The following is a 25,962-nucleotide window of genomic DNA, read 5'->3' as shown; positions in this document are numbered from 1 at the left end:
TTATTTGCCCTTATTCTATCTCTGTATCCCCAACTAAAAGTATTATTTAAAACTTAGATGACCTCATGCCTCCAGGCCCTCTCCTCTTCATCCCTTGTCTAGCCACAGAATTTGTCCCTCAACACACTGGGAGACCTTTGTCTCTGTTTAGGAGAGTGCTTTCCAACACAAGCTTGTACCCGCAGTGGTTACTGATCCTCCCCTTATAGGTTTCTCCCCAGTAGGCTACAACAAAAGAGGGCTCTTTATTCTCCACGGCACAAAGCAGTTGATCACATAGTATTTGATCACATAGTAATTAATTAATTAACTAAGCCTTCTCTTGAATGAAAGCAAAGAGACTCTGGGTAGGATGAGGTCTGCTTGTAACTGACTTTGCATCTAGGGCTTACCAGGATGTGCAGCTGCACTGAATGAGTGTGGACCTGGGCAGGTGCTGGTCTTGGTTCTAAGACAAGGTAAGACAGGGAGTTTACCAGCTAGGGAGATGGCTCAGTCAGCAAAGTGTTTACCTAGAAAGAGTTAGAACTCAAGTTTAATCCTCAGGACCCACATAAGAGTGTCAGGTGCAGTGACCTGTGGCTGTAATCGCCACACTGGAGAGGCAGAAACAGGAAACCCCTAGAATGTTCTGGATAGCCTGTTTAGCCTAATTGATGGGCTCTAACCCCAATGAGAGACCCTGTCTCAAAAGATATAAAGCATTCCTGAGAATGACACCTAAGGTTGTCCACTGGCATTGTCTTGTGTGTGTGTGTGTGTGTGTGTGTGTGTGTGTGTGTGTGTGTGGCGTGCACATAATAAATTACATTAGACAGAGAGTTATTGAACCATTATCTGCACCAGGAATTCTGCATCCTTAGGGACTTCTTTTTCTAGGTCTAGCAGTACAAAATAGGGAATCACTCAAGGAGTTGGATCTACTCTGTTTGCATAGCCATGAAGTTTAGACAATTGTTACCTTGTGGTATAAGGCTGGTACCATTGAATGGGCCAGCTTTTCTCCTTGATGTCATAGTTCTAAACCCAGCATTGGCCCCTGGGTTTCACATGTCCCCAAGTCTAGTTGACTGGCATCCTTGGTGCATGTCCCCAAACTCCCCAGCAGTTTTATGTGTTTTGCAGAGTGGGGAGCAGTTCCAGAGTCTGACTGAGACCTTCTGCCTAGCTGGAAGCCTACGTGTGCCCAGAATGTCTGCCTCTCCAGAGATCATGGGCCAGAAGTATCAGTATCGAAACATGACAGTGAATGAGTGTTTCCAGTCCCGGAGCACTGTCCTCCAGGGGCAGCCCTTTGGGGGGATCCCCACTGTGCTTGTACTCAACATCATCTTATGGGTGGTAAGTCTTGGGTGCCATGGAGAGACACTGGGAGGTCTTAGCCAGGATCTACTGTGCAGCTCTGACAAGGGATACAGTGGGGGATCCCAGTTCAAAGCACACCAGCCATAGTAATGGTACTGCCTAGGTGCCTCAGGTGGGAGGGCTTTGGGGTTGGAAGACAGGCAGAATTTCTAGGGTTCTTTCTACACCATCAAAGAAAAATCCATTGCCTTTGGGCCTTCCTTCTCTGTCCCCTTGCTGGTGGTTTTGTGGGGGTATTCTCATTTTAATTACTCCAAATACACCCTCAGCTCCTCCATGCAACAAGCTGACCATCTATCTAGTCTGTGTCAGGAGACTCCCAGTTCAAAGGGACAGTTCCTCCCAAGACAGAACTTATCATCTGACTGGGGGAGCTCCGTAGATTTCAGGGATAGGGTGTTCCTCTCATGGGAGTGAAGGGGGCTGGTGCAGAAGAAGGCATATGCAAAGTCTCCTGCTCCACTTGCTTTTCTGGGTCTGCAGTTCGTTGTCTTGCTTTACTCCTTCCTCCGGAAAGCTGCGTGGGACTATGGGCGTCTGGCTTTGCTGATACACAATGACAGGTAAAGCCGGACAGCATGGGGACAGCCCTACTCCCCTGGGAGGCACTGCCTGGTCTCCTGCCCAATCTGCAGGAAGTGTCTCTTCAGCGAGTGGCATCCTGTCCCTTGCCTTTGCCCCTTCATTGACCTCTATGAAGGGACAGGAATGTGAAGGGCGGCCATCACTAGGCACAAAGCCATGTTTGTGTCTAGTCTTAGACTTTCTGGAACCCACGGCTTGACTCCCAAAGTTCATTATGCACCCGGCAACAGGGGTTCTGTCTATACCCAGAGCTATGTGTCCAGCTTAGAGCTGAGGCCTGCAGGTCACAGCTATGAGAAAGAGCAACCGCTGTCCCTCACATAGAGAGCCTAGAGGGAGCAGGGCAGGTGCCCGAGAACCTTGTCTCTCTTTTTCTATCTCCCTGCTTCCCTTCCTGGTGGCCAGCCTGACCTCGCTGATCTATGGGGAGCAAAGTGAGAAGTCATCTCCCTCAGAGGTTTCCTTGGAGGCGGAACGCAGGGACAGGGTGAGTGCTGGGAATGGCCTGGGCCCCAAGGGACCCCAGCCCTGGGCAGGCAGTCATTGGTGCATGGAGTAGTAACTGGTTCTTCAGCTTCCCAGATTCAGTTTTCCCACTAGAAATATGGAAATATCAGCCATCCCTAGATCCTAGAATGCCTTCTTTACATCATTCAGGGATTCTTAACCTTTTCCAGCCCTGTCCAACACAGCCTGAGTTCTGTTTTCTCTTTCCTGTGGACTTCTGCCATTGCCATTCATTTGACCAGTTTCTATGGGTACCTGTGGTATGTCCATTGCTGCCCTGGGACCAGGAGATGGACAATAGACACCATGGACCAAGTTGCACTTCATGGTACTTTCTTCAGGGGCTGGGAGACAAGCAGGTAGATAGTATGTAGGACAAGGATAAATGCCTGATGGGAAAGGGGGACAGGATCTTTATGATAGTGCAGGGTGAGAGCAGCATTGTGGGTGTGGTCAGGAATGGTGCTGTGCAGATTGTGATATCTGAGCGAGAGCTGATGGAGAAGAGAGGAAGCAAAGCAACTGTGTACCATGTCTGTGTGCATCAGCATCATTTGCTGACTAAATAGTGACCTTTCTCTCACCTCTCGCCCCTCTGCAACTCATCAAATATGTCATCACCTTTGACTCTACCAATGCCCCTAGGCCAATCAGTGGCCCTTGGCCACTGCCTCTAAGTCCTTTGGTCTCTCTTCAGTCCTCATCCTAGCCTGTCTCTCAGAAAGAGGGGTGTGTCCAAATGGTGGCCCGAGGGTCACATGTATCCCAGGATAGCTATGGATATGGCCCAGCTGATTTGTAAATGGCAGTGCTATATCACAATATCAAAAAGTTGGCACACGTGGTGGATCTTTCTGCCTTCACCAGATAGATCAGGATCTAGCTGAACAGATAGGATCTGAACAGAGTGGGATATGGTATGCTGTTTTTTTTTTCTTACCTCTCTGTCCAATCTGCAGAGTCTTCCCCTGACTATCCCAAGCACCCTCCCTCTGCCTCCATGTTCTCTGTCTCCATTCTCCCAACCTTGGCTGTCATCATCATGCATCTGCCTCTAAACGTTTGCTTCTTTCTAGTCCCAAAGGCCTTTCCAGCCTGTCCTCTCCACATGAACACCATGCAGGAATTCTATATGTTTAGAGCATCCCATGACACCCTCCACCCAGTTCTAATCCCTAACCTCAGCCACTCCCTGCCACCACCTCGCTCTCACCCAGGCACCTGAGCATGGCCCGTTCCTTTCCCGAGTTGTGTTGCTCTTACTGTCTCGATCTTGTTCTTCCCCGACCGGCCCTGCCCAGGCTCCACCAGTCTCTTGTCTGAGTGGCTTCAGCAGCTCTAAGAGATCCCTTGAGATCCTCCCTTGTTCCCATCTCATCCAGAGCCACGCATGTGAACAGAGACGCTGGTTCTGCTAGGCCTGTGTTCAGTGTCTTCCTAATGCTTTTCCAATCCATTGCAGATGCCTTTCTTCCACGGCCTGGCGGTTTGCTCCCTTGCTCCATATCTGATCTGTGTCTCCACAGTGGATGTTGCCTGTTTCCTGTCTCAGAACCTTTCATCTATCTCCTCCCTCTCCTTCCCCAGCAGCCCCTTTCAGCATTTTCTCATCTTGGGATTCTGACCAACCTGTTTGGGTCCAGAACTTGTGTTTTCTGCTCAAGGAGAAAACATTGCTTTAAGATCCCCAACCCTGTCTGGAATGACCCCTCACCTGCATGACAAGATTTCTGTGTGTGCTTCCTTCCCCTAGTAACTCCTGCATCCCACTACCTGGTCAAGCCCATGTTTTAATTAGCACAGTACAACTGTTGTGTGTGGTAGGTGGAAACACATTTCTTCTGTGGTCCACCCCTTCAAGAGACCAGGTCTTCTTCTTGTCAGACTGTGCCCCATCCAATATATGAATCCTCAGGGGAGTCATTCTGGCTCTCAAAGTCAAAGGAAGACAGCAACACTGGCCTTGCATTGTATGCAGGCTTATTTTCAGACCCACTCCCCTGTACCTACGTGTGTATGTTTTGCAATGCTAAAACGATTATTTTTTCTTTCTTAAAAACTAAGAAGCTTGTCATCGGCCTAGACACCCCAGTAAGTTCTAAGCCACCCTGGGCTATAGTAAGACTTTATCTTAAACAAACAAGAGAAAAAGAAAAAGTAAGAAGTCAAATCATTACGCAGGAGGAGGGCAGGTCCAGGGAGGTAGTGATTACAGCAGTGAAGGCTCTCAGTCAGGTGGGTCCCCCTGGAGTGCTCAGGCAAGCCAGGCGTTTGTTATTACCCCTATGTCATAGGATGAGGAGGATAGGGACAGAGAAACATCCACTCTGCTAAGCTGTCACTCAGTCTCATCAGCTGAGTGGGCTCCTGGCAGCTGGTGGCCCTTCCCTGTAGGGCGGGCTCAGAAGAGAGGGAGCGTCTCACTCTCCGGCTGCATTTCAGTTACTGAGTTTTCTGCGGAGTGTTGGTTTCAAGGACACTGTGTTAGTCACAGCTTGACAGTCTATGGGGGGAAAGGTTTATTTAGGCTCAGTCAGAGTCAGAGGACTCGATGTGTGATCAGCTGACTGCTCTACTGAGGAGCAGGAGACGGAGAGGTGAGGAACAAGATAAACTCTTCAAAGCGTGCCCCGCTGACCTACTTTCTCCTCACCTCGTTAACAGCCCATTCACCTATGACCATCAATGGGCTGAGCCATAAATGGTGTTAGCAAGATCACATCTTTGTAGTGCTACCAGCTGGGACCAGACCTTTAACACAGGAGCCTTTAAGAGGGAGGGGATGCCACTTTAAACTCAAACTTAGAAGGTGGGCCTTGTGCCAAGCGAGCAATTGGCTTTCTTTTTGCCAGTCCTTACTGCTCCCTTTTAGGGAAGACCTGTCTCTACTCCCTTGGTTCTAGAGGACTGCCTGTCAAGCGGGCCTGCCTCGTTCACAGAAAACATATACACAACCAAAACAGGGCTAGTCCAGAGATGCAACCTTGTCCAAGCTTTTGTTAAACTTCTGGGACCCTGGAGGAAATTAAACACATGAAGGCATTCACTGACTATCACCTCTGGCAACTGAGAGCCACAGGCTTCCCTCACAGACAGCCTCCCCAAGCTGTCTCTCCTCTTGGGGCTCCTCACAACCTTCCCATGGCTGAGGCTGCCTTTTCCTGACACCTGAAACTCCAGGCAGCAAGATCCAAGAAAAAGGCATCTTCAGAGGAGCAAGACACTGAGATGCAAGAGCCCAGGCTTGCTCAAACTGCTTTTACAACAAAGGGGTCATTTAAGGGAAATGTCAAATTTAGGAAAATTCAAGAGAAACAGCTGCTTCAGGCACAGCTAGCTACTGGTAGTCCAGCATTGCCAATAGGGCCCCTCTGGGGTCCAGTCCCATCTGAGCTGGCTTTGTTTTCAGGCTGTGTGCATGTCGCATCAGAGATAGCATTAAGACACTGCAGAGTTCTGTCCCCACACCCATATCCATCCTCTTAAGAGAATTTTAAGTAGCTCCTTTTGGGTCATTTTCCCATTGGCCAGTTGATCATTGAAGGTAAACTCATATTTCATGAACAGCACTGGACCACATGTGTAGGGGGATGGGGATTTCTCAGGAGGAAGCCACAAGTGACAGAAAGCAGAAGCACCCATCCATCCAAGAGTCTGTCCTGCCCTCCTTCCAGCCCCATTCCCTGTATCAGAATGGCAAGGATGTCCGCTCACTTCCAGGGAGACATCTCCCTCAGTACTTACCCCATTCCAGAAAGTTCCCTCTATTGGAGGAGACACCCCACCCCCACCCCACCACATAATCCTTTGCTCTCTGGGTCCCCATAGCCAGGCAAAGTAATCCAGGTTGGCTTTTCTCAGTTTCTCTCCTTTTCCCCCAGGGCTTCTCTTCCTGGTTCTTCAACAGCCTAACCATGAGGTAAGTGCCACTCTTGGAGGTTCTAATAGTGTTGTCCAGGGTTTGAAGTGAGTTAGGAAAGGGCTGCAGAGAGCAGCAGGCCAGCCCTGGATGACAGCCTCACCTAGTGTAGGCAGAGAGTCCTTCCCCAGGTTGTAGCTGGTATATGGGAATTGAGCACAGCACTTTGCCCCAACACCTGTCTTCTCCTCGGGGAAGGACCCCATGTAAAAGCAGAGTCATTATTCCCATGAATACAAAAGCAAGCCTGTAGATTCTACTCCAGGAAAAGCTATCCTTTGCACACGTGATTGGTGTCTGTGTTCATCACACACCATATTTGTCAAGAAGGATCAAATATCTGGAGCAGAAGGGCAGATGTCCCCTCCCTGAGCCTGGGTGGCAAAGGCACGACCTTGCCCACCTCATCTTCTGGATTTTTGTAGAGCTAGACTACACAACACATGTTCTCTCTCATTTGTCCAGTACCAGACGTTTATTAGAGTGAGCCTTGGCTACATCCATAGTGCAAAGACATGCAGATACACATATGCATACTTATCATACAGGCATGTATGATCATGTACAGAGGCATGTACATTCATATATATGTGTGTGTGTGTATGCATGTATATATATATATATGTGTGTGTATGCATGTATATATATATATATGTGTGTGTGTGTGTGTATATATATGTATATATGTATATATACATATATATGCACAAGCATGTACACTTATTCATACTTACACGCATGCATGCATGTACTCAGCCTTTCCTTGCCTGTGTTAAGTCATATATAATTCCAGGCTCTCTCTAAATATTGCCCATCTCCTGGTCCTCCTCCTGTATCTTTTCTTGCCAGGTGACATCTGTTCTACATGGTGCAGCCTCACCACTCCTTAGAGACTGCATTAGCCAGGATTCTCTAAAGTAACAGAACTCATTGAGGGGGTTTCTACATATAAAGGGGCTTTATTGGAATGGCTTGACAGTCTGTGGTCCAGCTAACCCAAAAATGGCTGCCTATGAATGGAGGATCCAAGAATCCAGTAGTTGTTCAGTCCACGGGGCTGAATGTCTCAGCTGGTCTTTAGCATGCTGGTATCCTGAAGAAGTAGGCTCTAATGTCAACGAAGGAATGGGCTGGCTAGTAAGCACCAAAGCAGAGAGAGAGAGAGAGAGAGAGAGAGAGAGAGAGAGAGAGAGAGAGATTCCTTCTTCCATGTCCTTTATATAGGCTGCCAGCAGAAGCTGTAGCTCAGATTAAAGGTAGATTTTCCCACCCCAAAGATCTGGATTAGAAGAGGATCTTCCCACTTCAAATGATTTAATTAAGAAAAAAAAATCCCTCACAGGTGTGCTCAGCCACTTGGGTTTTAGTTAATTCCAAGTGCAGTCAGGTTGACAACCAAGAGGAGCCATCACAGGAACCCTGTACTAGCAGCTTGGGTGGTCTTGGTACTCTGCTTCCTTCTGCAAAGACTGCTGGACTCCATGTGTCTCCATACCCATTCCTAGTCAGTACCCACCCCAAGGCACCGCTCCTTCTCTTCTGGGACCCCGGAGGGCACAGGAAACTCTTACTGGGCTGTGGGCATCCCTAACTGTGCCTAGAACTGATTTCCACGGGGTAGGGGTGGGGGTGGGGGCGGGGCTCAGCATGGCCTTGGCCTCCACTGCTCCTCCCTCTCTCACTCCCTCCTTCCCTTCCTCCCTCTCTCCATCCCTCCCTCCCTCCCTCACCACAGGCCCCAGGAAGTAAAGGGGGAGAAGGAGTGTCACCTTCTCTATGCTGAGCAGCATATGACCAGTAAAGAGCAGTCTTTTAGACGCCTTCACTCCTATAGTTTTGTTAATTTATTAAACACACACAAGCCAGAATATACGTATTTTCATTACTAGAAAGATTAAAGTCCACTGTCACACTTTCACAGAAACAACCTCATTGTTTTATTATATATAATATATTATATATACAATATATTATACACACACATACACAGACATACAGACATTTTTTTAAGGACAAGGTTGCCTCACTATGTAGCCCAGGCTAGTCTTCAGCTTGTGATCCTCCTGCTTCCATAGCCTAAATGCTGAAATTACAAATTTGCACCTGAATCAGGCCTAGCTTACTTTTGTATTTTTATCAGTAATTTTTATCAATATGTTTCTTGTTACTGTAATGAACTACTGAAGGCCAGGTAACTTTAAAGGACAAAAAAAGAGGCCCCTTAAGTTAGTCATTCTGATGATTCAAAGGCTTGGTATTGGCATCAGCTCAGCTCTGGTGTGGCCCCCTGTGTATGATGTCACACACATAGGCAAGGTCATGTCTTAAGGCAGGAAGCCAGACCACAAGGCAGGAGTCTGGTGTAGGTTTGCCTTTTTTTTTTTAAATAGTTCTGGGAGTCCAGCCCAGAGCCCTGTGCAGCCACCGAGCCCCTCCAGCCCCAGAGACAAGCTTTTATAATTGATCCTTGCAAGAAATAATTGATGGGTTCCCCTGAGAGTTACCTTCTGGAAGCAATGCTTCCCAGATTTCTCTTAACAGCTCTACCACTTCTTAGCATGGTGGAGAACGGGCATCTAGCACAGGAACCCTCAGGAGGACAAGCTACATCCTAACCACAGCTCATGTCTGAACAGCTGTTCTCCCTGCAGGAAGTGCAGACTGGATTTAGGTCTGTAGGTTTGGCAAATTCACAGGCAGGAGCAGTGTAGGACATTTTTCATTCTTTTGCATGGGAATGAGAGAAAGAGAGTTGGGATGAAGAGGTCCACTCAATTGGCCTCATCCTCAGATGTGGAGAAAGGAACCCCCAGAGGGACTTTGAAGCTGACTTTCTGGATTTTCTCCATTGCTGGCATGTAATCTTGGGTTTGTTTCCTAACAAACCTGAAATACCCTGACAAAAGCAACTTGAAGGAGAAAGGGTTAATTTGGCTCCCAATTCCAGGTTACAGCTGGGAAGTTAAGGCAGCAGGAACTTGAAGCAGTTGGTCATATCACATCCACAGTAAGAGCAGGCAGGACTCAGTCAATGGATGCTGCATTCCAGTACTCAGCTTGTTTTATCCAGTCTTATACAGTCCAGGATCCCCTGCCCAGGGAATGATGCCACCCAAAGTGGACACGTCTCTCTGCCTAATCAATGTAATCAAGACAATCTCCTTCAGACACACTCATGTCTAGACTCAATCTAGACATTCCCTCATTGGGACTCCATTCCCAGGGGAGTCTAGATTGTATCAAACTGACCATTAAAACTGAGCGTCACAAAATATCAATGGGTATGTACAGGGAAAGAGAAAGTGTGATGGGAAAATGGAGTGGTGGTAAAACAACAAGACTTCACATGGCAGGTGTCTCTGTGGCATCAGCGAGAGCAGAAGATTCAGGTCACAGTGCTTTTGCACATCTGTGTGTGCAGGTCACTGTGCTATTACACATCTGTACGTAGCTTTTAATATGTGAGTGCCTGAGCCTGCAGGTCAGTGACGAGGTTACTGTGCAAGCTGTGTGCACTCATGTTCATCTTGACCACCACCCCACCCCACCCCAAGGCTCCTATCAGAGGGGATGTCTATGGGGATCACACCATCAATGAAGGTGGGAAAGTGGGGCCTTGTATTACATCTAGCACCCATGTGAATAGTGCCATAGATGACAGCTAGACCTTTCACTGAGCAGCGATAGCTCAGCCAGAGTCCCTGTGTGCAGCCTCCTGTGCAGTCTACTCTACTCAGAGAAACAAAGGCCAGTGAGGTTCTCCGTCTCCTTTATAAGGGGTGCTTGCAATCTGCCAGGCAAAGGAGCATTTGGGAAAAAGAGAAGGAATTCCCACCAGGGGGCTCAGGAAAAGTGAGGCTTTTGAACTGGGATTTGAAGGATAGAAAACTCTCCAAAGAAGTGATTGTGGAGGATGCTTCAGAAGGAGAGGACAGTGTGAGCAAGGTCGGGGGAAGAGGTGAGTAGAGAGTGACCAGTAGTGGGCAATCTTCTGCACTAGCTAAGAGCAGGCCTCCATGGTGAAGTCAAAAGGTAGGAAACAGTGCCAAAGGATCCAAGGGGATTGTGCCTGGGTATGGAGACTTCTGGTACTGATCCACAGGCAGAATGTGAGGGGAACAGCAACAGACAAAGTCCACAGTCAAGGAGCCAAGGAGGCTATTCTAGTGGTCCAGGCAAAAGGTGGCCATGACCTGGATTAGGAAAGTAGTCAGGGACACAGAGGAAATCACCTGGTAACAGTCAGTAGATAGAATAGAAGTACAGTCAGTAGAATAGTTTAATTCTATTATTTATTTATTTGAAGTAGGGTCTCTCTACATAGCCCTGGCTGTTCTGGAACTCACTATGTAGACCTCACCAAGTTGACGTTGAACTCACAGAGATCCTCCTGCCTCTGTTCTGGTTCCCAAAGTGCTGGGATTAAAGGCATGCACCACCATATCTAGCTTTAATGCCAAGTTTAAATTTATTTACTTATTTGAAGTAGGGTCTCTCTCCGTAGCCCTAGATGTTCTGATCAAGTTGGCCGCAAACTCAGATCCTGCCTCTGCCTCCCAAGTGCTAGGATCAAAGGCATGCACCACCACACCCAGCTTAAAATGCCAAGGTTTCTTTTTGTAACTCATTTATTGTATGCATATTGTTTCGCCTGCATATATATCTGTGCAACACATGTGTGAGTTACAGACAGTTGTGAGCTGCCATGTGAGTGCTGGGAATCAAACCCAGGTCCCCTTGGAAAAGTAGCCAGTGCTCTTAACCTAACGGCCATCTCTCCAGCCCCCATGGCCTGCTTTTAGAGGAAGATTTGGAGGTCTTGTTTCTGGGGAGAATAGTAAAAGTAGAGAATGGGAGAGGGGAAACAAGGTCACGTGGTCCAGGCAAGCATATGAAGTGACCAACCAGCTGTTGGAACAACATTAAAGCTTAGGAAAGCTGTCAGAACAGAAGTTGTAGCCTTGACAGATGGGGGCTTAGAGATTGAAGTTGAGTGACAGAAACAGCTGAATCACCTAAGGGACAAGATCAGCAAAGGCCCAGCAAGGCCTCACTGAGAGAGGAAAGGGAAGGGGACTCTTGTAGGGTATGAGATCACAGAAGTCTATCCTGGCATGGCTGACAACCGTTAGAAGAGGATGTTGACCTTAGTGATCTGGGTCTGTCTTGAGGGGGCATTTCTAGGGTAAGCAGATGTTGGAAGTATGCAAATGGAGAGCAGAGCTTACTTTCTGAGAGGCGTGTGGGAGGAGGGAATTAAGGAATTATAGAGACCTGGGGAGGAAACGAGATGGGGGTGCTTGAGGGAGTCGCTTGGTTTATTTTTCAGTAACTTACACAGGGTTGAACCTGGTCAGAGTTTAAGGGGCTAGGTGTGGGTGTGTGTTGAGAGAGGAGAATATCAGAAGAGAGGTCAGTAGAGACAGCAAGTCTTCAAGACAAGTGGAAAGGAGGGAAGAAATTAAAGCAGACAGAATTAACTGCATGGGAGAAAGGCATGGCAACTCTCCTGAGGAGTAGTAGAAAGAATGATGGAAAGAAGACCCTGAGCTGGAGGCAGGATGGCTGACCCAGGAAGGAAAATCTTGTTAGCCCTGTCCAGTCTAGCCCTCCACTCTTTCTGCCTTTGTGGGGGTGGGAGAAGGTCTCTGGATACGCCCCCTCCCCCTCCACTACTGTATCCACAGTTCAGATATGCTCTTCTTTCACAAGGTCAGATCTGGCCTGCAGCAAGGCAGGTCCCCCTTCTCCCATGGCTTCTCATCAGTTCTCAAAGACCCTATTCTTGGAACTTAATTCTCAAGTCTAGGGCAAAGGCTCACAGATAGAAAGGCAGAAGCTCTGAAGAAGTCTCTAAATTGAGATATTGAAAACCTCAAAGAGTTGCTCGAACATTTTTTGTCATAATGTTTGAAAAATCTGCATCCTGCACTAGATATTCTAGAATGTTCTTCAAACTAGAATGTTTGAAATTGAAAGGAACCAATGAGCCTGCCTAGAAGGTAGGTGTGGGAGACCCATGAATGAGGAGACCACATGGTTGTGAACATGTTTGCATGTGTGGGGGTTCGTGCCCACGCCTATCCACATAAGTGTGTCTTGTGATCACATTACCATGGGTTTTATACCCTAAACCCCTTACTTTCTCTGAAGGCCCTGCTTATAACAATATTACCAAGTCTCCACTCTTCATATTCATGGTAGGCACCAAACTCTATAGCAACCTTTGAGGGGAAAAACCATCTTTAAACCTTAACCATCACTAAGAAAAGCTTGCACAAGAAACAAAGGGAAATTATCCAAGATGCTTAATTAACATCGTAGCACCTGCTGTTTTTGTAGAGGACCTAGGTTCAGTTCCCAGAATCTTCCATCAAACTCTAGTTTTAGGGGACCTGACACCCCCTCGCTTCAAAGGATACCCACACACACACAAACTCACGCAGGCACACACACATACACACAATGAATAAATCTCTATAAATCATGTTAGGTTTGATAAGAGTGTGGGAGTTTTTTCCCTTTATATTTTCCAACTTAAGCATTTGTTGCTTTTATCCTGCTTTTTTTAAAAAAATAATATGATTTATTTATTTTTATGTGGAATTTTGCCTCCATGCACATCTGTATGAGGGCATCAGATCCCCAGGAACAGGAGTTACAGACAATTATGAGCTGCCACGTGGGTGCTGGGAATTGAACCCTGGTTCCCTGGAAGAGCCATCTCTCTCTAGTCCTTGCTAATTGTTTTTGAGACAGGGTCTCAGGCTGGCCTTGAACTTACTATGTAGTTTAGGATAACCTTGAACCCCTAGTCCTCTTGCCTTTACCTCCTAATTGCTGAGATGACAGGAAAACATCTTCTACAGTGCACTGACATCACATCTAGACAGACAGGGAAGTTGTAAATCATGAATCTATAGATTTTTACCCATATCTCTTGAAAAGTGTGTCGTATCTTTGCTGGATGTCACCTGGGAGTGAAATTGCTAGGTCCTAGAGTGTGCGTGCATTCTCTTTCCGTAGCTAAGGCCAACTGCTCTCCATTGTGTATGGCCCGTGCATATACTCAGTTCCCAAAGAGGAAAGTGCCCAACACCCTTGCCCTCACCTACATTGGTCACTGTCTACGTTCTCCTTTTGGCTAGCCTGGCAGTGGTTTTCATGTATTGCCTTTGAGGCGAAGGAACTTAGAAATACAGAACTTTTTTGAAGGGACACATTCGTGTCATCAATAATACTGTGGCCATTGCCAGCAGCACAAGCCCAGAATGTTTGCAGAAGGAGTAGAGGGATGTCTGACTGTTGAGTTCACAGGGTACTGGGTTCCCTCCTGTGCCTATTGCCTATCTCTGATGCAGCTGTGTTCTCTGACATGCTCTCCAGGCACTCTTTGAGGCATTGAGGAGAAGGGCACTATCTTCCCCAAGATTAAAACTTGGGGATAAGATGGTCTTCTTCCCACTGTTTCCTCTGCCTATCCCCACACAAGCAGTGGTCTCCCTGGTACCTGAGGAATGCTCTTGTTTATGTCTCTCGCAGGGACCGGGACCTGATCAACAAGTGCGGGGATGATGCACGCATTTACATCATGTTCCAGTATCACCTCATCATCTACGTGCTCATCCTCTGCATCCCCTCCCTGGGCATCATTTTGCCCATTAACTACATTGGAACTGTTCTGGGTAGGCAGCGCTCAGCAGGCTGTTGGCCCTGAGCCACTCGAAGCTTAGTAGGCTGGTGGATAAAGCTTGGGCCCTGCAGGTCTAGAAATCTGGCTTTTGGTTCTTTCTCTGGAAGGCAGTTGTCATGGATCCTTAGGCAAACTATACTTCAGTTCTCCCATGTGCAGACTGGAGCCTTTTCTGATCCAAGGCCTGGGAGAGCAGATGCTCAAGGTTCAGCCTAGAACTGTCTATAAATGCCGCTGTGCCTTTGGAGGATGGGTGGCTCACTAGAGAAGATTCTGGGCCCCTGCTCTCCCCATGCGTACCCTGATGGATACAGCCCAGTACATGCAGAATTTATCTGGTAGGACTTCCCCCCACACACTCATTGTAACAGGGCTGCATTGTGGGTGAAGGCTTGGGTCCTAAGTTAGAAAGATTCTGCCTGGTTCCATAGCTTTTCCCACATCTACTTCCAAAAAAAAAAAATGCCTTCTTCCAAGCTAACCAAGCAGTTTACCTTTGGAATCTGTTCCTTCCACTATTTTAGACTCAGAGAGAGAGAGGGGTGCCAAGTACCTGGTACTCTGTGGGAGCTCAGGGAACAGCAACTATGTCTTCCTTAGACTGGTGGGAGAGACAGAGCTGTGGGAAGGCTGGTGTCCAGCGGTTCCTTCGAAGTCCAGATGGAAGCCAATTTTACCTCATGCCTCAGGTTTTCCCTGTGTCTCCTCAGCCAGAGGTAGACCTGAATGAATCCATTTTGAGTATGCCCGGGATTGCAGCACTAGAGGGAGTGTTCCTGCCATGACAGATTCTCGTTCTGAGCACTAGCATGTGGCAGTGACAGTACAAAGCAGGAGTCTTAGATGGCCTATGAAGCCGGGGTCTGTCTGGACAGACAGATTAATACACATGGCCAAAAGGATCTACTTTGTTTGAATGCGACAATGTCCCGTTTTCTGGAGTTTAAGCCTTTTGTTGGGACTGTGGCCAGCATTGATAATGTCATCAATCTGATGGTTCCCTCAACACAGCCAGCTGGTTCCCTCAAAGCTAATTTGCTGGGTGTCTTTTACATGCCAGCCATGCTGTGGGGATTCCCCGCAGACACTTGGTCCCACAGATGAAGCCCAAGTCAGCAGCATCCCCGGGAGGGCAATGTTTTTGCTGGAAGTTGGGGACAAGTCTGGGGACCAGAAGGAAAAGCAGATGTAGGTGAGACTCTCTACATCCTTAGTGTCTGTTCAGGAACCTTGAATTCTATCCACACCATAACCATGAGCAGTGTAGAGGCCAGGATCAAGGTTGTCCTTTTCTTCTCTCTTTCAGACTGGAATAGTCACTTTGGTCGGACCACCATTGTCAATGTCTCTATAGAGTAGGTACCTGATTTTCACTCCCATTCTACTGGCTGGGTGCTAGCGGGGACAGAAGGGCCACTATGTGGTGCCCAGCATGAATATCTCTGTGCAGATGAGGCAAGCCTGGTTTCTATGGAATCCAGGGCCTGAGTGGGATGCCCTCATTCTCCTGGTGAGGCAGGACTTGTAATGCCTTAGTTTCCCCAACTGTCATGAGTGGAACTACCCACACTGGCTGTTCCTGAGGACTGTAGAAATGGTCCTATTTGCATAGTGTCCTAGTTAGGGTTTTGTTGCTGGGGGGAAAGACAACAACCAAAAAAGGAAGTTGGAGAGGAAAGGGTTTATTTGGCTTATACTTCCATGTTTTAGACTATCATTGAAGAAAATCAGGACAGGAACTCAAGCAGGGCAGGAACCTGGAGGCAGGAGCTGATGCAGAGGCCATGGAGGAGCGCTGCATACTGGCTTGCTGCTCATCATGGCATGCTCAGGATCACCAGCCCAGGGACCGCACCACCCACCATGGGCTGGGCCCTCCCCTATCAGTCATTAATTAAGAAAATGCCCGACAGCTGACTCTTATGGAGGCCTTCCCTCCATTGAGGTTTCCTCCTCTCAGGTGACTCTAGCTTGTGTCAAGTTGATGTAAAATCAGCCACACTTAGTGAATCTGCTCCTGGGAAGACCCTGCAGCAGGGTTCGAGTGGAATATATTTGAGATGCAGTATCCATGACAACCCCGGGTTCAAGTCATCCCTCAAATAATAGAGTGATTCACCCATCCACCAGTTTACACTTCTGGCGTCCACAGTAGGACAGAAGAATCAGAGGATAGGTTTAGGCTTCACCATTGCCATCTACTGCTTCTGTGTCTGGGGAAAGCCTCACCCCAGATTCAGTCCTTAAGCATGGGCAATACCCACTCTTAAGCCAAGACCCCTCCCACTTGATTGGTAGCTACACCAACCTGAACTGAGCCAGATGTGGCCCTGCCTGTCTATGCTAAGGTTCACTAAGTGGCTTGGCTAACTTCCTGACCAAACTTCAGAATCAGTTCCCTGAGTTGTAAGTGGGATCCATCCCACTCCACCCCCACATGCCTCCCATCTCTTCCCCACCCTGCCTTTGGCCTCAGAACAGACTAGCCTTGCTAGAGTTCTCTGGTCAGCAGAAGGTAGCTATGGAAACCTTTTCCCTCCTCCACCAGCCAACTCTGCCCTCCTCAGTGTTACTGGTAGGACCAAGCTACAAGCACCTCCTGAGCCAGTTATTCTGAAGTGTCTCATATCCCTTCCCAAGAACTGGAATCCTATAGAGCAGTGTAGGTCCTTCAGTGTGCACGATTCCACACTGTCTTGTGCTGAAATACTCTTTGAAGACTTGTCCTTGCCCTGGTGTAGAATTTGAGTGGCTAGGCATCTATTTAGTTAGACAGAGGCCTGTGGCAGGTCAGGCACTGAGACAGAAGGAGTAGACCTGGCTTGGTCTCCTCAAGTCTTGCCACTCAAGCTTCCAAATAGTAATTGTGCTCAGAGACAGCATATCTGTGAGCTGCATGCAAGGGGAGAGGCAGAGACCAGTGGTCACCAGGCAGTGAGATTGCCTGGCCCTTGTCTCTCTTCATATGACCCAGCTCCTCCTCACTCAGTAGAGCATCCATGGATGAGAGATAGCTATCCAGGTACATGAGCAGCTATGGCTCCTCTCCCTGTGACCTTAGGCAGGTTAGCCACTGTTCTGACCTTCCTTTCCCTATGGATAAAATGGGGGGGGGGAATCAGGGAACCACCCAGAGGGTCTGGTGAGCAGAGCTTAGTCTCACTCTGGATCTGGTCCACTGAGAGTCCTGTTGTAGTGGAGTGAGTCTAGAGGTGCCATGACAGTGGAAGGGATGGCTGGGAATACTGATGCCCTGATGGAGGTGGAGCTCTGGAGGCCGGCAGCACATAACGAGTCTTGTGCTCCATTCTCTCCACAGGAGCAAGTTCCTGTGGCTGCATTGCCTCTTCTCTTTCTTGTACTTCCTCATCAACTTCGCCTTCATGGGTCATCACTGTTTGGGATTTGTGCCAAAGAAGAACCTCCATGTGAGTGTGTGAAGGGTCCTCTCCCCAGCTTCACAAAAATACCATCTTGGCTCATCGTGCATTCAGGGGGTGGGTGTCTGCCTCCAGGAGGAGCAAACCCCTGTTTGCCCTGCCCTTGGGTGCTATCCACTTTATGTCCCCTGCCCTAGTATCCCACTTGCTAAGCCATGAAAAGCCCCTCGCACTGGCTGGTAAGTAGCTGCTTATACCTGCCTCTCATCCCTCGCCTCTGCTGCTGTAGAAACTCTGCCCTAGGAGCTGAGTTAAAATGTGTGCCTCCAAGTTTTCCCAGCCTATGGGTGTGAGCGACTGGGGATAATTTCTACCCTTGTCCAACTCCCTGGACAGCTGAGGGATGCACTTGAGGACTTCATCTCTCCTTTTTATTATCTCTTTGTTTTTAAGTGTGTGTGTGTGTGTGTGTGTGTGTGTGTGTGTGTGTTTTATGTGTGCCATGTAAGCTCACGTGTATGTATACATGTATGTATGCTTGCCCACACAGAGTCCAAAACAGAACATAAGGTGTCCTGGTTTCTTGATCTCCACCTTACTCCCTTGAGACAAGGTCTCTCATTGGCCCAAGAACCAAGTTGGCTACCAGCAAGCCCCCGTGAGCCTCCTGTCTCTGACAGGAGGTTGCACTGAAGTTGTAGACAGACCTGGCCACAACTATCTTTTTACATAGTTACTAGGAAGTTGAACTCATGTCTTCATTCTTGGGCAGGAAGTGTTCTTAACCCATTGAGCCCCATAGCCCACAGCCCAAGTCTTTATCTTTTGATCTGCTCATACCTTCAAGGCCAGGGAAGATTATTAAGCCATCTTAGTGTTGAGGTAAACCATAGCCTCTGGTATGCAGAGCTCAAGGCTGAGGGGCCATGAGTGGGCAACTGTGTTGAGTCATCTGTAATCTGTAGGGAAAGAGAATCCATGGGAATAACCATCCATGGCTTCATCCCTGGCCTGCCATTGTTTAGTAGAGCAGCAGGATCTACTCCTTTGAGTCTACACTATCCAAGACAGACTCACTTTAACCTACCTCAGAGTGTAGATCCACGTACCCTGAAGCCACCCCAAGCACAGAGACTGGGACACCCTGTTGCTTCAGCTTTCCTGGTTGCCAGATGCTGATTAGGATGTTACTCATATCTTGTAGTAGTTTATTATACCGTCATCTTGAAACTGATGGATCAGAAAACCATCATCCACCCAGAGTCAAACAGGAAGTTTGGGCAAGACACCCCAGCTTCTCCTCAATCTTGCTGTGTTGGTCCACTTTCCATCACTGTAACGATGTTCCTGGGGGAATCAACCTAAACGGAAGAGTTTTGTGTTTTTGTCTCATGGTTTTGGTTTTATTACATATTCAATCACCTCCGTTGCTTTGGGGCCTGTGGTGAGATAGTTCATAATGACAGGAACAGGTGTCTCGAGAAGGTTACTCACTGCAAGGTGGCAGATGAACAAATAAAGATGGAGAGGAAGGTTGGCATGAGGGCACACTGCCAGCTATCTGCGATCACTCACTAAGCCTCCTCTCAAAGTCTCTTCTTCCCTGTGGCACTTGGGCCTTTAGGAAATATCCTGGATTGAGACCATTATACTTGCTCCCAGCTCCAGGGTCCTAGAATACTAGGGATTTCTCTGGCAACATGAGGTTTTACACCAGAAAGGTAGGCTGTTCAAGGAGACTAGAAATCACTGTGGGGCTGTACTAGCTATAAGTGGGCATAACCTTTTCTAGAAGGGGAGATGTGGCCCTTCACATTGGCTCTGGCCCTCCCTTCCTAACCTCAGATGTCTGGTAGCAGCCCCTAGCTGGAGCACAGAAAATAACCAAGACCTGGTTTGCTGATCTCTGGGCTCCAGGAAGCTGGCAAGCAGCTTACTTAGCAGGGAGGCTTTAGGTAGCAAGCAGCCTTGTATGAGCAGAAGGTTTGCTCTCCGGTGCATCTGGGTCACTAAGGACTCACATATCTAGCATTCTCGTGGAAGCACAGCCTTGTCTCTCCCAACTCCAGTTCACGAGGACACTGATGATCACCTATGTACCCACTGAAATCCAGGACCCCGAGATCATCAGCAAGCACTTCCAGTAAGTGGGGGGTGGGCTGTGTCTAGCATCATCTCCTCCCAGGATCCCCTCTGGGTTCTCATAGGAGTGAGTTGGCACTGGATGTGGGGGCTAGGGACATTCCTGGTGGTGGCCTTTCTGGAATCAGCTCAGAATCAGCTTTTCAGAATGGAGAGGACCCCCCCCCCCAAGGCTGCAGCTGAGTTCTAAAGGCCCTTGTATGACATGGGTGAGAGGCAGGAGGGACCCTTCAACTTTTTCTAGTAGCTTCAGCTACTCAGCCCAAGGAGACCCTACTTCCCAATTGTCTAAGGTACAGTGTCTCCAGATCTCTTTGGTGTCCCCCAAGTCTCTGGACACAGATATGCTGCTCCTTGTCTTTCAAAGGTAGCTTTTTTTCTTAGACACCCCCCCCAGTGTTTGGAACATACCCATACCCTGTTCTGAAACATCTATAAAAGTTGTTAAGAGTCTCAGATGACCAGGGTTTAAACCCCGAGGATAGCTCAGTTTTAGGGACAAGGATGTATGCTATTCTAAAAGGCAAAATCCCTAGACAGTGGAGCTTCCCATTCCTGTGGACTGAGATACTAAGTAGGGAGTGTAGTTGTTCAACCTAGCCCTACAGGCTGGTTCAGCATCCTTGTTTGTAACTGCAGTGAGGCCTATCCTGGGTGTGTGGTGACCAGAGTCCATTTCTGCTATGACGTCAGGAACCTGATTGACTTGGATGATCAAAGGTGAGCCCACAGAGGGGCCTGCTGGCGTCTGGGCTGGGGTTACAAGGAAAGGATGGCGCTTTCTGTTTGTCATGACTAGAATATTTTCCTTCTGTTGCCCACCATTGACAGGCGCCATGCCATGCGGGGCAGGCTCTACTACACAGCCAAGGCTAAGAAGACTGGGAAGGTGATGATCAAGACTCATCCCTGTTCCCGCCTGTGCTTCTGCAAATGTTGGACCTGCTTCAAGGAGGTAACTGACAAGGGTGCTGGGAACACCGGAGAAAGAGTGGAGAGCTATGCTCCAGGATGGTCCCTCACCTGAGTCCAAATCTCCAGGCCCCATTCAGGTCTAGCCTGGTGGTCCAAACGTGGCATCCCATTCCCTCTCACCCATACCTTTTATCTTTGCAGATAAAAGAAGAGCTAAAGCCTTTCTTGAGTCTCCCTCCATGGAAACCATGGAGGCTTGCTCTTGTGTGCTTTCTGGTTTCTAGAAAGACACCAGAGGGGACATGATAGGCTGCAGGAGGCAGCCAAGCCTCAGGTTTCCAAATCCATCAGGGCAAAATGACTTGAAGAATCTACCTTGTCCCCTCACTACTGTGGCTAGAATGGTCTTGGCCACTTGGACTTCTGTTTCAGCCAGACTAAAAGAAAAGTGCCCAGCCTTCAGCACAAATGGACATTCTTTTGTCTTTCTGAAGTTCACTTGGGTCTGAAGCATCCACTTACTACATTGTACCTCAGTGTCCCCAGATCCAAGGGCAAGGGGTGAATTACAGACTTGGCATATAGCTGTTGTGGGGGTAAAAGGGCTGCTACATGAGAGAGTCCTGGGGCCCAGCCAGGCCTCCTTGGCCCTGGCCTCTCCTGCTCTGAGGGCCTCCTCTTGTCCCAGGTAGATGCGGAGCAGTACTACAGTGAGCTGGAGGAGCAGCTAACAGACGAGTTCAATGCCGAGCTCAATCGTGTCCAGCTGAAGAGGCTTGACCTGATCTTTGTCACCTTCCAGGATGCCAAGACAGTGAGATGGTGGGTGCCGGATGACCAGAGTTCAAACTCAGAGTGTAGTTCAGGCTAAGGGGAAGGGTAGATGCGACTTTCTTACCCTCATGTAGCTTAAGGGAAAGGGGGAGTCAGGCCTCCCTCCAGCTGCTGTGTCTACCTTAGCAGCTCTCTCCTCCTTTCTGGGAGCTTCCATGTTGCTGTTCCCAACATAGCTGTACCATTTCACCAGCTGGTGGCCCTCACTGCTCTCTGGGAATTATCCTCACTTCATATGTCCTTATCTTAGCACAGGGATATCAGCATAGCCTATGATCTCCTGCCAAGAATGATAGCCACTCCTCCTCACTCCATACACATAACAGCCCTCCTACTACAAGTGAGAAAGCCAAGAGAGGGAAAGCCATTTTGACCTTTCTTCCCTTCTGTTGGCTTCCCCATGAAGCCCCCGTTTCTTCTATCCTGGCCTTTAACAATCTCATCTCAACAAGGAATCAATTCCAATCAATTTAGAATGTTCTAGAAGGATTTTCAGCACCAAGATAAAAATGTATGGGAACTCCAGAACTGCTTTCTTAAGGACTGTGTAGCCCTCTTCTCAGTGGGAACCTTATATTGCATGAGTATTATGTGGAGTGCCCCTCTTCTACCCAACCCTACAAAAGAACGTATAACCTAGATTTTAGTCACAAACAATGCTACGCAATTTTCCAAGTCACTTAAACCCTCAAACTTCTTTTTAAAAAGATTTTGTTTTCTATTATTTCATGTGTTCGGGTGTTTTGCTTGCATGTGTGTCTTGTGCACCATCTGCCTATCTGGTGCTCAAAGACACCAGTAGAGAGCATCAGATCTGGGACTGGAGTTACAGAGGGTTGTGAGTAGCTCTGGGGATGCTGGGAACTGAACTGCAGTCCTCTGAAAGAGCAGCTAGTGTTCCTAATCACTGAGCCATCTCTCCAGCCCCTCAAACAAGAGATAACTTCCTTCTCTTCTCCTCTCCTCTCCCCTCTCCTCTCCTCTCCTCTCCTCTCCTCTCCTCTCCTCTCCTCTTCTCTTTCTTTCCCCTCCCCATTGCCTCCTCTCCCCTCCCCTCCCCTCTTCTCCTCTTCTTTTTGATACCAAGTTTCTCTGTGTAGTTCTTGTTATCCTGGAACTTCTGTGGATCTGTCTGGCCTGAACTCAGGGATCTTACTGTCTCTGCCTCCCAAGTGCTGAAATAAAAGGCAAGATCACCCTCATCCTTCAAATTTCTTTTTTTTTTTTTTTTTTTTTTTTTTTGGTTTTTCGAGACAGGGTTTCTCTGAGTAGTCCTGGCTGTCCTGGAACTCACTCTGTAGACCAGGCTAGTCTCGAACTCTGGAACTCAGAAATCCGCCTGCCTCTGCCTCCCAAGTGCTGGGATTAAAGGCGTGCGCCACCACCGCCCGGCTTCAAATTTCTTATATGTCCAGTTTGGTTACTGATAGCTGCTTTGTTCACTCCCCAGTGGGTTGTCAAGGAACATATAGATTATACTGTTGTTGTTATCAGTGTATGTTGTATAAAGCAATACCCTTATACAAGGCAAGATTGTTTATTTCTTAAAGCATCACCAGTTGGCAAAGATATGAGCCTTCATTTCAGCAGAATGTGTTAGTAGAAGGTCATAGGGTGGGCTCTCACACCAGCATGTACTCCTGTCCAGTTGCATCTCAAGACTATTTCTAGGTTACACTCAATTTAGGAATCTCCTCACCAGCAAGCTCAGATCCAAGTTCACAGGAACAACTCCAGAACCTGGAGTTATGATGCTAGCATGAGTTAAACCTAGCCCCTTCTATAACCCCACCGGATGAGCTCATCTGTGCATTGTTACTGCCACCAAGAGAGACCAGGAGCTCAGGACCTTGTGGCCTGCTCCTCTTCCTGTATAGTGTAGACACTTCCAATACCTCTTTTCCCTCCAGATAGGAGGAACTATCCATTTCTGAGGTCCTTGGGGACTTAACAAAGGCTTTGAGAATCCTCAAGAAGAGGAGTATCCCCAAAGGCAGGACTGCTGTGGTGGTCCTGGGATCCTGGTGTCTTATTCTCTAAAGCTTTCCTTCTACTCCTGACCTATGTCTTGTCTTTGATCCATCTCTGTAGCATCTATGATGATTACAAGTGCATCCATTGTGGTAGACACCCCAAGCAGTCTTCAGTAACGACCATCGTCAAAAACTACCACTGGAGAGTTGTTCATGCCCCTCACCCCAAAGACATCATCTGGTAAGCTTCCTCTGTGTCCCCATCTCTGTCTCTGAGATTGAAGAAGGCCACAGCTCTGAGACTGAAGACAGAGCCTCCTCTCTCTATTGCCCAACAGAGGGTCCGTGGGGACTAGGCTCAGAACTGTCTAAACCCAGCTCCTGCTGGGCCCTGCCATGTGCTTTCTTGAGTATCATAGTATCTGCCCACCCCATGCCTACCTTCCTCATATGCATGGAAGGGACCAACCTTGGGGAAAGTTTTCACTGTAGTGTCTCTCTAGCCTCCAAGATATAGTTTGAGCTTTTAAAGATGGTGTCAAGGAAAAAGCCCAGTGAGCACTGCACATAGGCCCAGGTCCACAGCTAGCATGCAGGAAAAAGTATTGTGAACTGAGGCTTGGCCTAAGTGTGTCCCTCTTCTCCCTTCCTTTCCAGGAAACACCTGTCAATCCACCGCTTCAGTTGGTGGACTCGCTTTATCGCCATCAACACCTTCCTGTTCTTCCTCTTCTTCTTTCTCACCACACCTGCCATCATCATCAACACCATCGACATGTACAACGTCACCCGCCCCATTGAGAAACTGCAGGTGCCTCTTCCACTCAGGTTGGGCCAGGGAGTGAGGGGCTCCTGGGACAGGACTCCTGGATCTAGAACTTTTACAACAGCATGGTGGGGGTTGAGAGGTGTCATAGGTGGGGTCGTGTGTCCTGGATTCTAAATAGGATGATTGTGGCACATCGCCCCTCTCAGGCTAGAGAGGAAAGAGAGTGTGTAAGTAGGTTCTTCGGAGAGACTGAGGATGGGTGGTCCAGCCAGTGTGGGCTTAGAAGGTACTTTTAGATCCTTTCACTCTAAGGGGGTTTGGAGGACACAGCAGGCATGAACTGTTCTGTTCTCACCAGGCTTCTTTGGTACTTGGTAAGTGTAGATGGTACAGAAGAGTAGGATGAGCCCTAACACAGACATGGAAAGAAAGAGGGACCCTTCAGTGTTATGTCTGCCTCCTGAGCATAGAAGCCTCTCGTAGACTTACTTAACCTTGGGGTATGAGCCTCTGCCTCCTCCAGCTAGGTGGACATCTGGCCAGGAAGGCACCAAAGAAAGGTTAGAGCTACTCTGTAGCCTCAGGGGAAGCAAGTTAGTTCTTGACTGGGCTGGGAGATGCAGGGTTAGTGGGAGAACGAGGGCAGCCTGCATGGGGAAGGGGCTTCTTGTGCTGATGACTCCTTCTCTCCTACTCCCTTCGCCCTTCCAGAGCCCAGTCGTGACTCAGTTCTTCCCCTCTGTACTGCTCTGGGCCTTCACTGTGATAATGCCTCTGCTGGTCTACTTCTCCGCCTTCCTAGAGGCCCACTGGACAAGGTGAGCTGGGGATGTCTGTGGCTCCTCTCCTCCCCTATGTGTCTTTCTTCCTAGTCTCTTCTCCTTTCCTTTTTGCCTGGCACTTGGGCCTTCTATCTAGCCTAAGGGTTAAAATAGTACAAATCTTTACTATATACTTAATAATAGAAATCTTTACTTGTCCTATAGCCAAGGATAAGGCTCATGTTAACTGTTGAAATTCTCCAGCTTTGAGTATCATTGGTAGTGTGTTTTGGATACAGAGATGTCAAATATATGTGGTGCCTTTTGTTTCCTTCCTGTGCCCAGGACAGACATTACTAGTTGATCACACTGTTCATTCCTGCTGTTCTTAGATATAGCACAGCTCACAGTGCTCTATGAAAAGGACACTGGATTATCCCCCATAGATCCTTGTCCATCCAGCTTTCTTTCCTCTCTTTGCTTGTTTTTTTTTGGGGGGGGGTGGTTTTTTTTTTTTTTTTTTGAGACAGAGTCTTTACATAGATAGTCCTGAGTATCCTGGAACTCCCTGTGTAGACCAGGCTGGCCTTATACTCACACAGATCCACCCACCCCTGCCTCTCCAATGCTAGGATTAAAGATATGTGCTACCACACCCACCTCAGATCTTTGATTAGTACTCTGTCTCACACAATGATAAGTGTTTCTCTTCATTTCCTTGTAGATCAAGTCAGAATCTGATCATAGTGCACAAATGCTACATCTTCCTGGTGTTTATGGTGGTCATTCTGCCCTCCATGGGGCTGACAAGGTACTTCACTCTCAATTATCCTTCTTGTCTCAGCCAGGCTCAGCCTAGAGTAGAAACCTTCTTTCAAATACCATAGGCCTCCTGTGGTTGCTGAAAGTGTCCTCAGATGATAGTCCCATGCCTGTCACAGGCATAGCTTGAGCCAGGTATCGTGGAAACTGTAAAGTAAACTCTGCCCCAGTTTGGAAGACAAGACATCCTTGCCGGTAGACTAGAAGCCCAAGGGAGAAGAATGCAGCAAGCATAAATGAGAATTTGAGAGAGAGAGAGAGAGAGAGAGAGAGAGAGAGAGAGAGAGAGAGAGAGAG

The 25,962-nt window shown here is 48.1% G+C and overlaps 1 protein-coding gene across 2 annotated transcripts in view; it reads left to right on the top strand.

The window, feature by feature from the left end:
• The window catches only part of Tmem63c (transmembrane protein 63C), a 64,471-nt gene that overhangs the window by 26,432 nt on the left and 12,077 nt on the right, over positions 1–25,962 (top strand). Inside the window, exons 4-18 of one of the 2 annotated variants that reach the window (XM_028771924.1) lie at positions 1,126–1,341; positions 1,849–1,928; positions 2,356–2,437; positions 6,339–6,376; positions 13,919–14,061; positions 15,376–15,424; positions 17,389–17,497; positions 19,519–19,592; positions 20,231–20,311; positions 20,423–20,546; positions 21,195–21,328; positions 23,432–23,554; positions 23,971–24,124; positions 24,794–24,900; positions 25,568–25,654. In XM_028771924.1, coding sequence (XP_028627757.1) covers positions 1,192–1,341; positions 1,849–1,928; positions 2,356–2,437; positions 6,339–6,376; positions 13,919–14,061; positions 15,376–15,424; positions 17,389–17,497; positions 19,519–19,592; positions 20,231–20,311; positions 20,423–20,546; positions 21,195–21,328; positions 23,432–23,554; positions 23,971–24,124; positions 24,794–24,900; positions 25,568–25,654 — 1,535 coding nt within the window. In that variant the 5' untranslated portion in view covers positions 1,126–1,191. Of the gene's footprint in view, positions 1–1,125; positions 1,342–1,848; positions 1,929–2,355; positions 2,438–6,338; positions 6,377–13,918; positions 14,062–15,375; positions 15,425–17,388; positions 17,498–19,518; positions 19,593–20,230; positions 20,312–20,422; positions 20,547–21,194; positions 21,329–23,431; positions 23,555–23,970; positions 24,125–24,793; positions 24,901–25,567; positions 25,655–25,962 lie in introns of those variants that run through there. The other variant, XM_028771925.1, reaches the window with a different exon arrangement.

Source organism: Grammomys surdaster, unplaced genomic scaffold (assembly GCF_004785775.1).
Source record: "Grammomys surdaster isolate TR1022 unplaced genomic scaffold, NIH_TR_1.0 210, whole genome shotgun sequence".
NCBI lineage: Eukaryota > Metazoa > Chordata > Mammalia > Rodentia > Muridae > Grammomys > Grammomys surdaster.
Note: the sequence above shows the minus strand (reverse complement) of the source record. Positions and strands in the feature narration are given on the sequence as shown.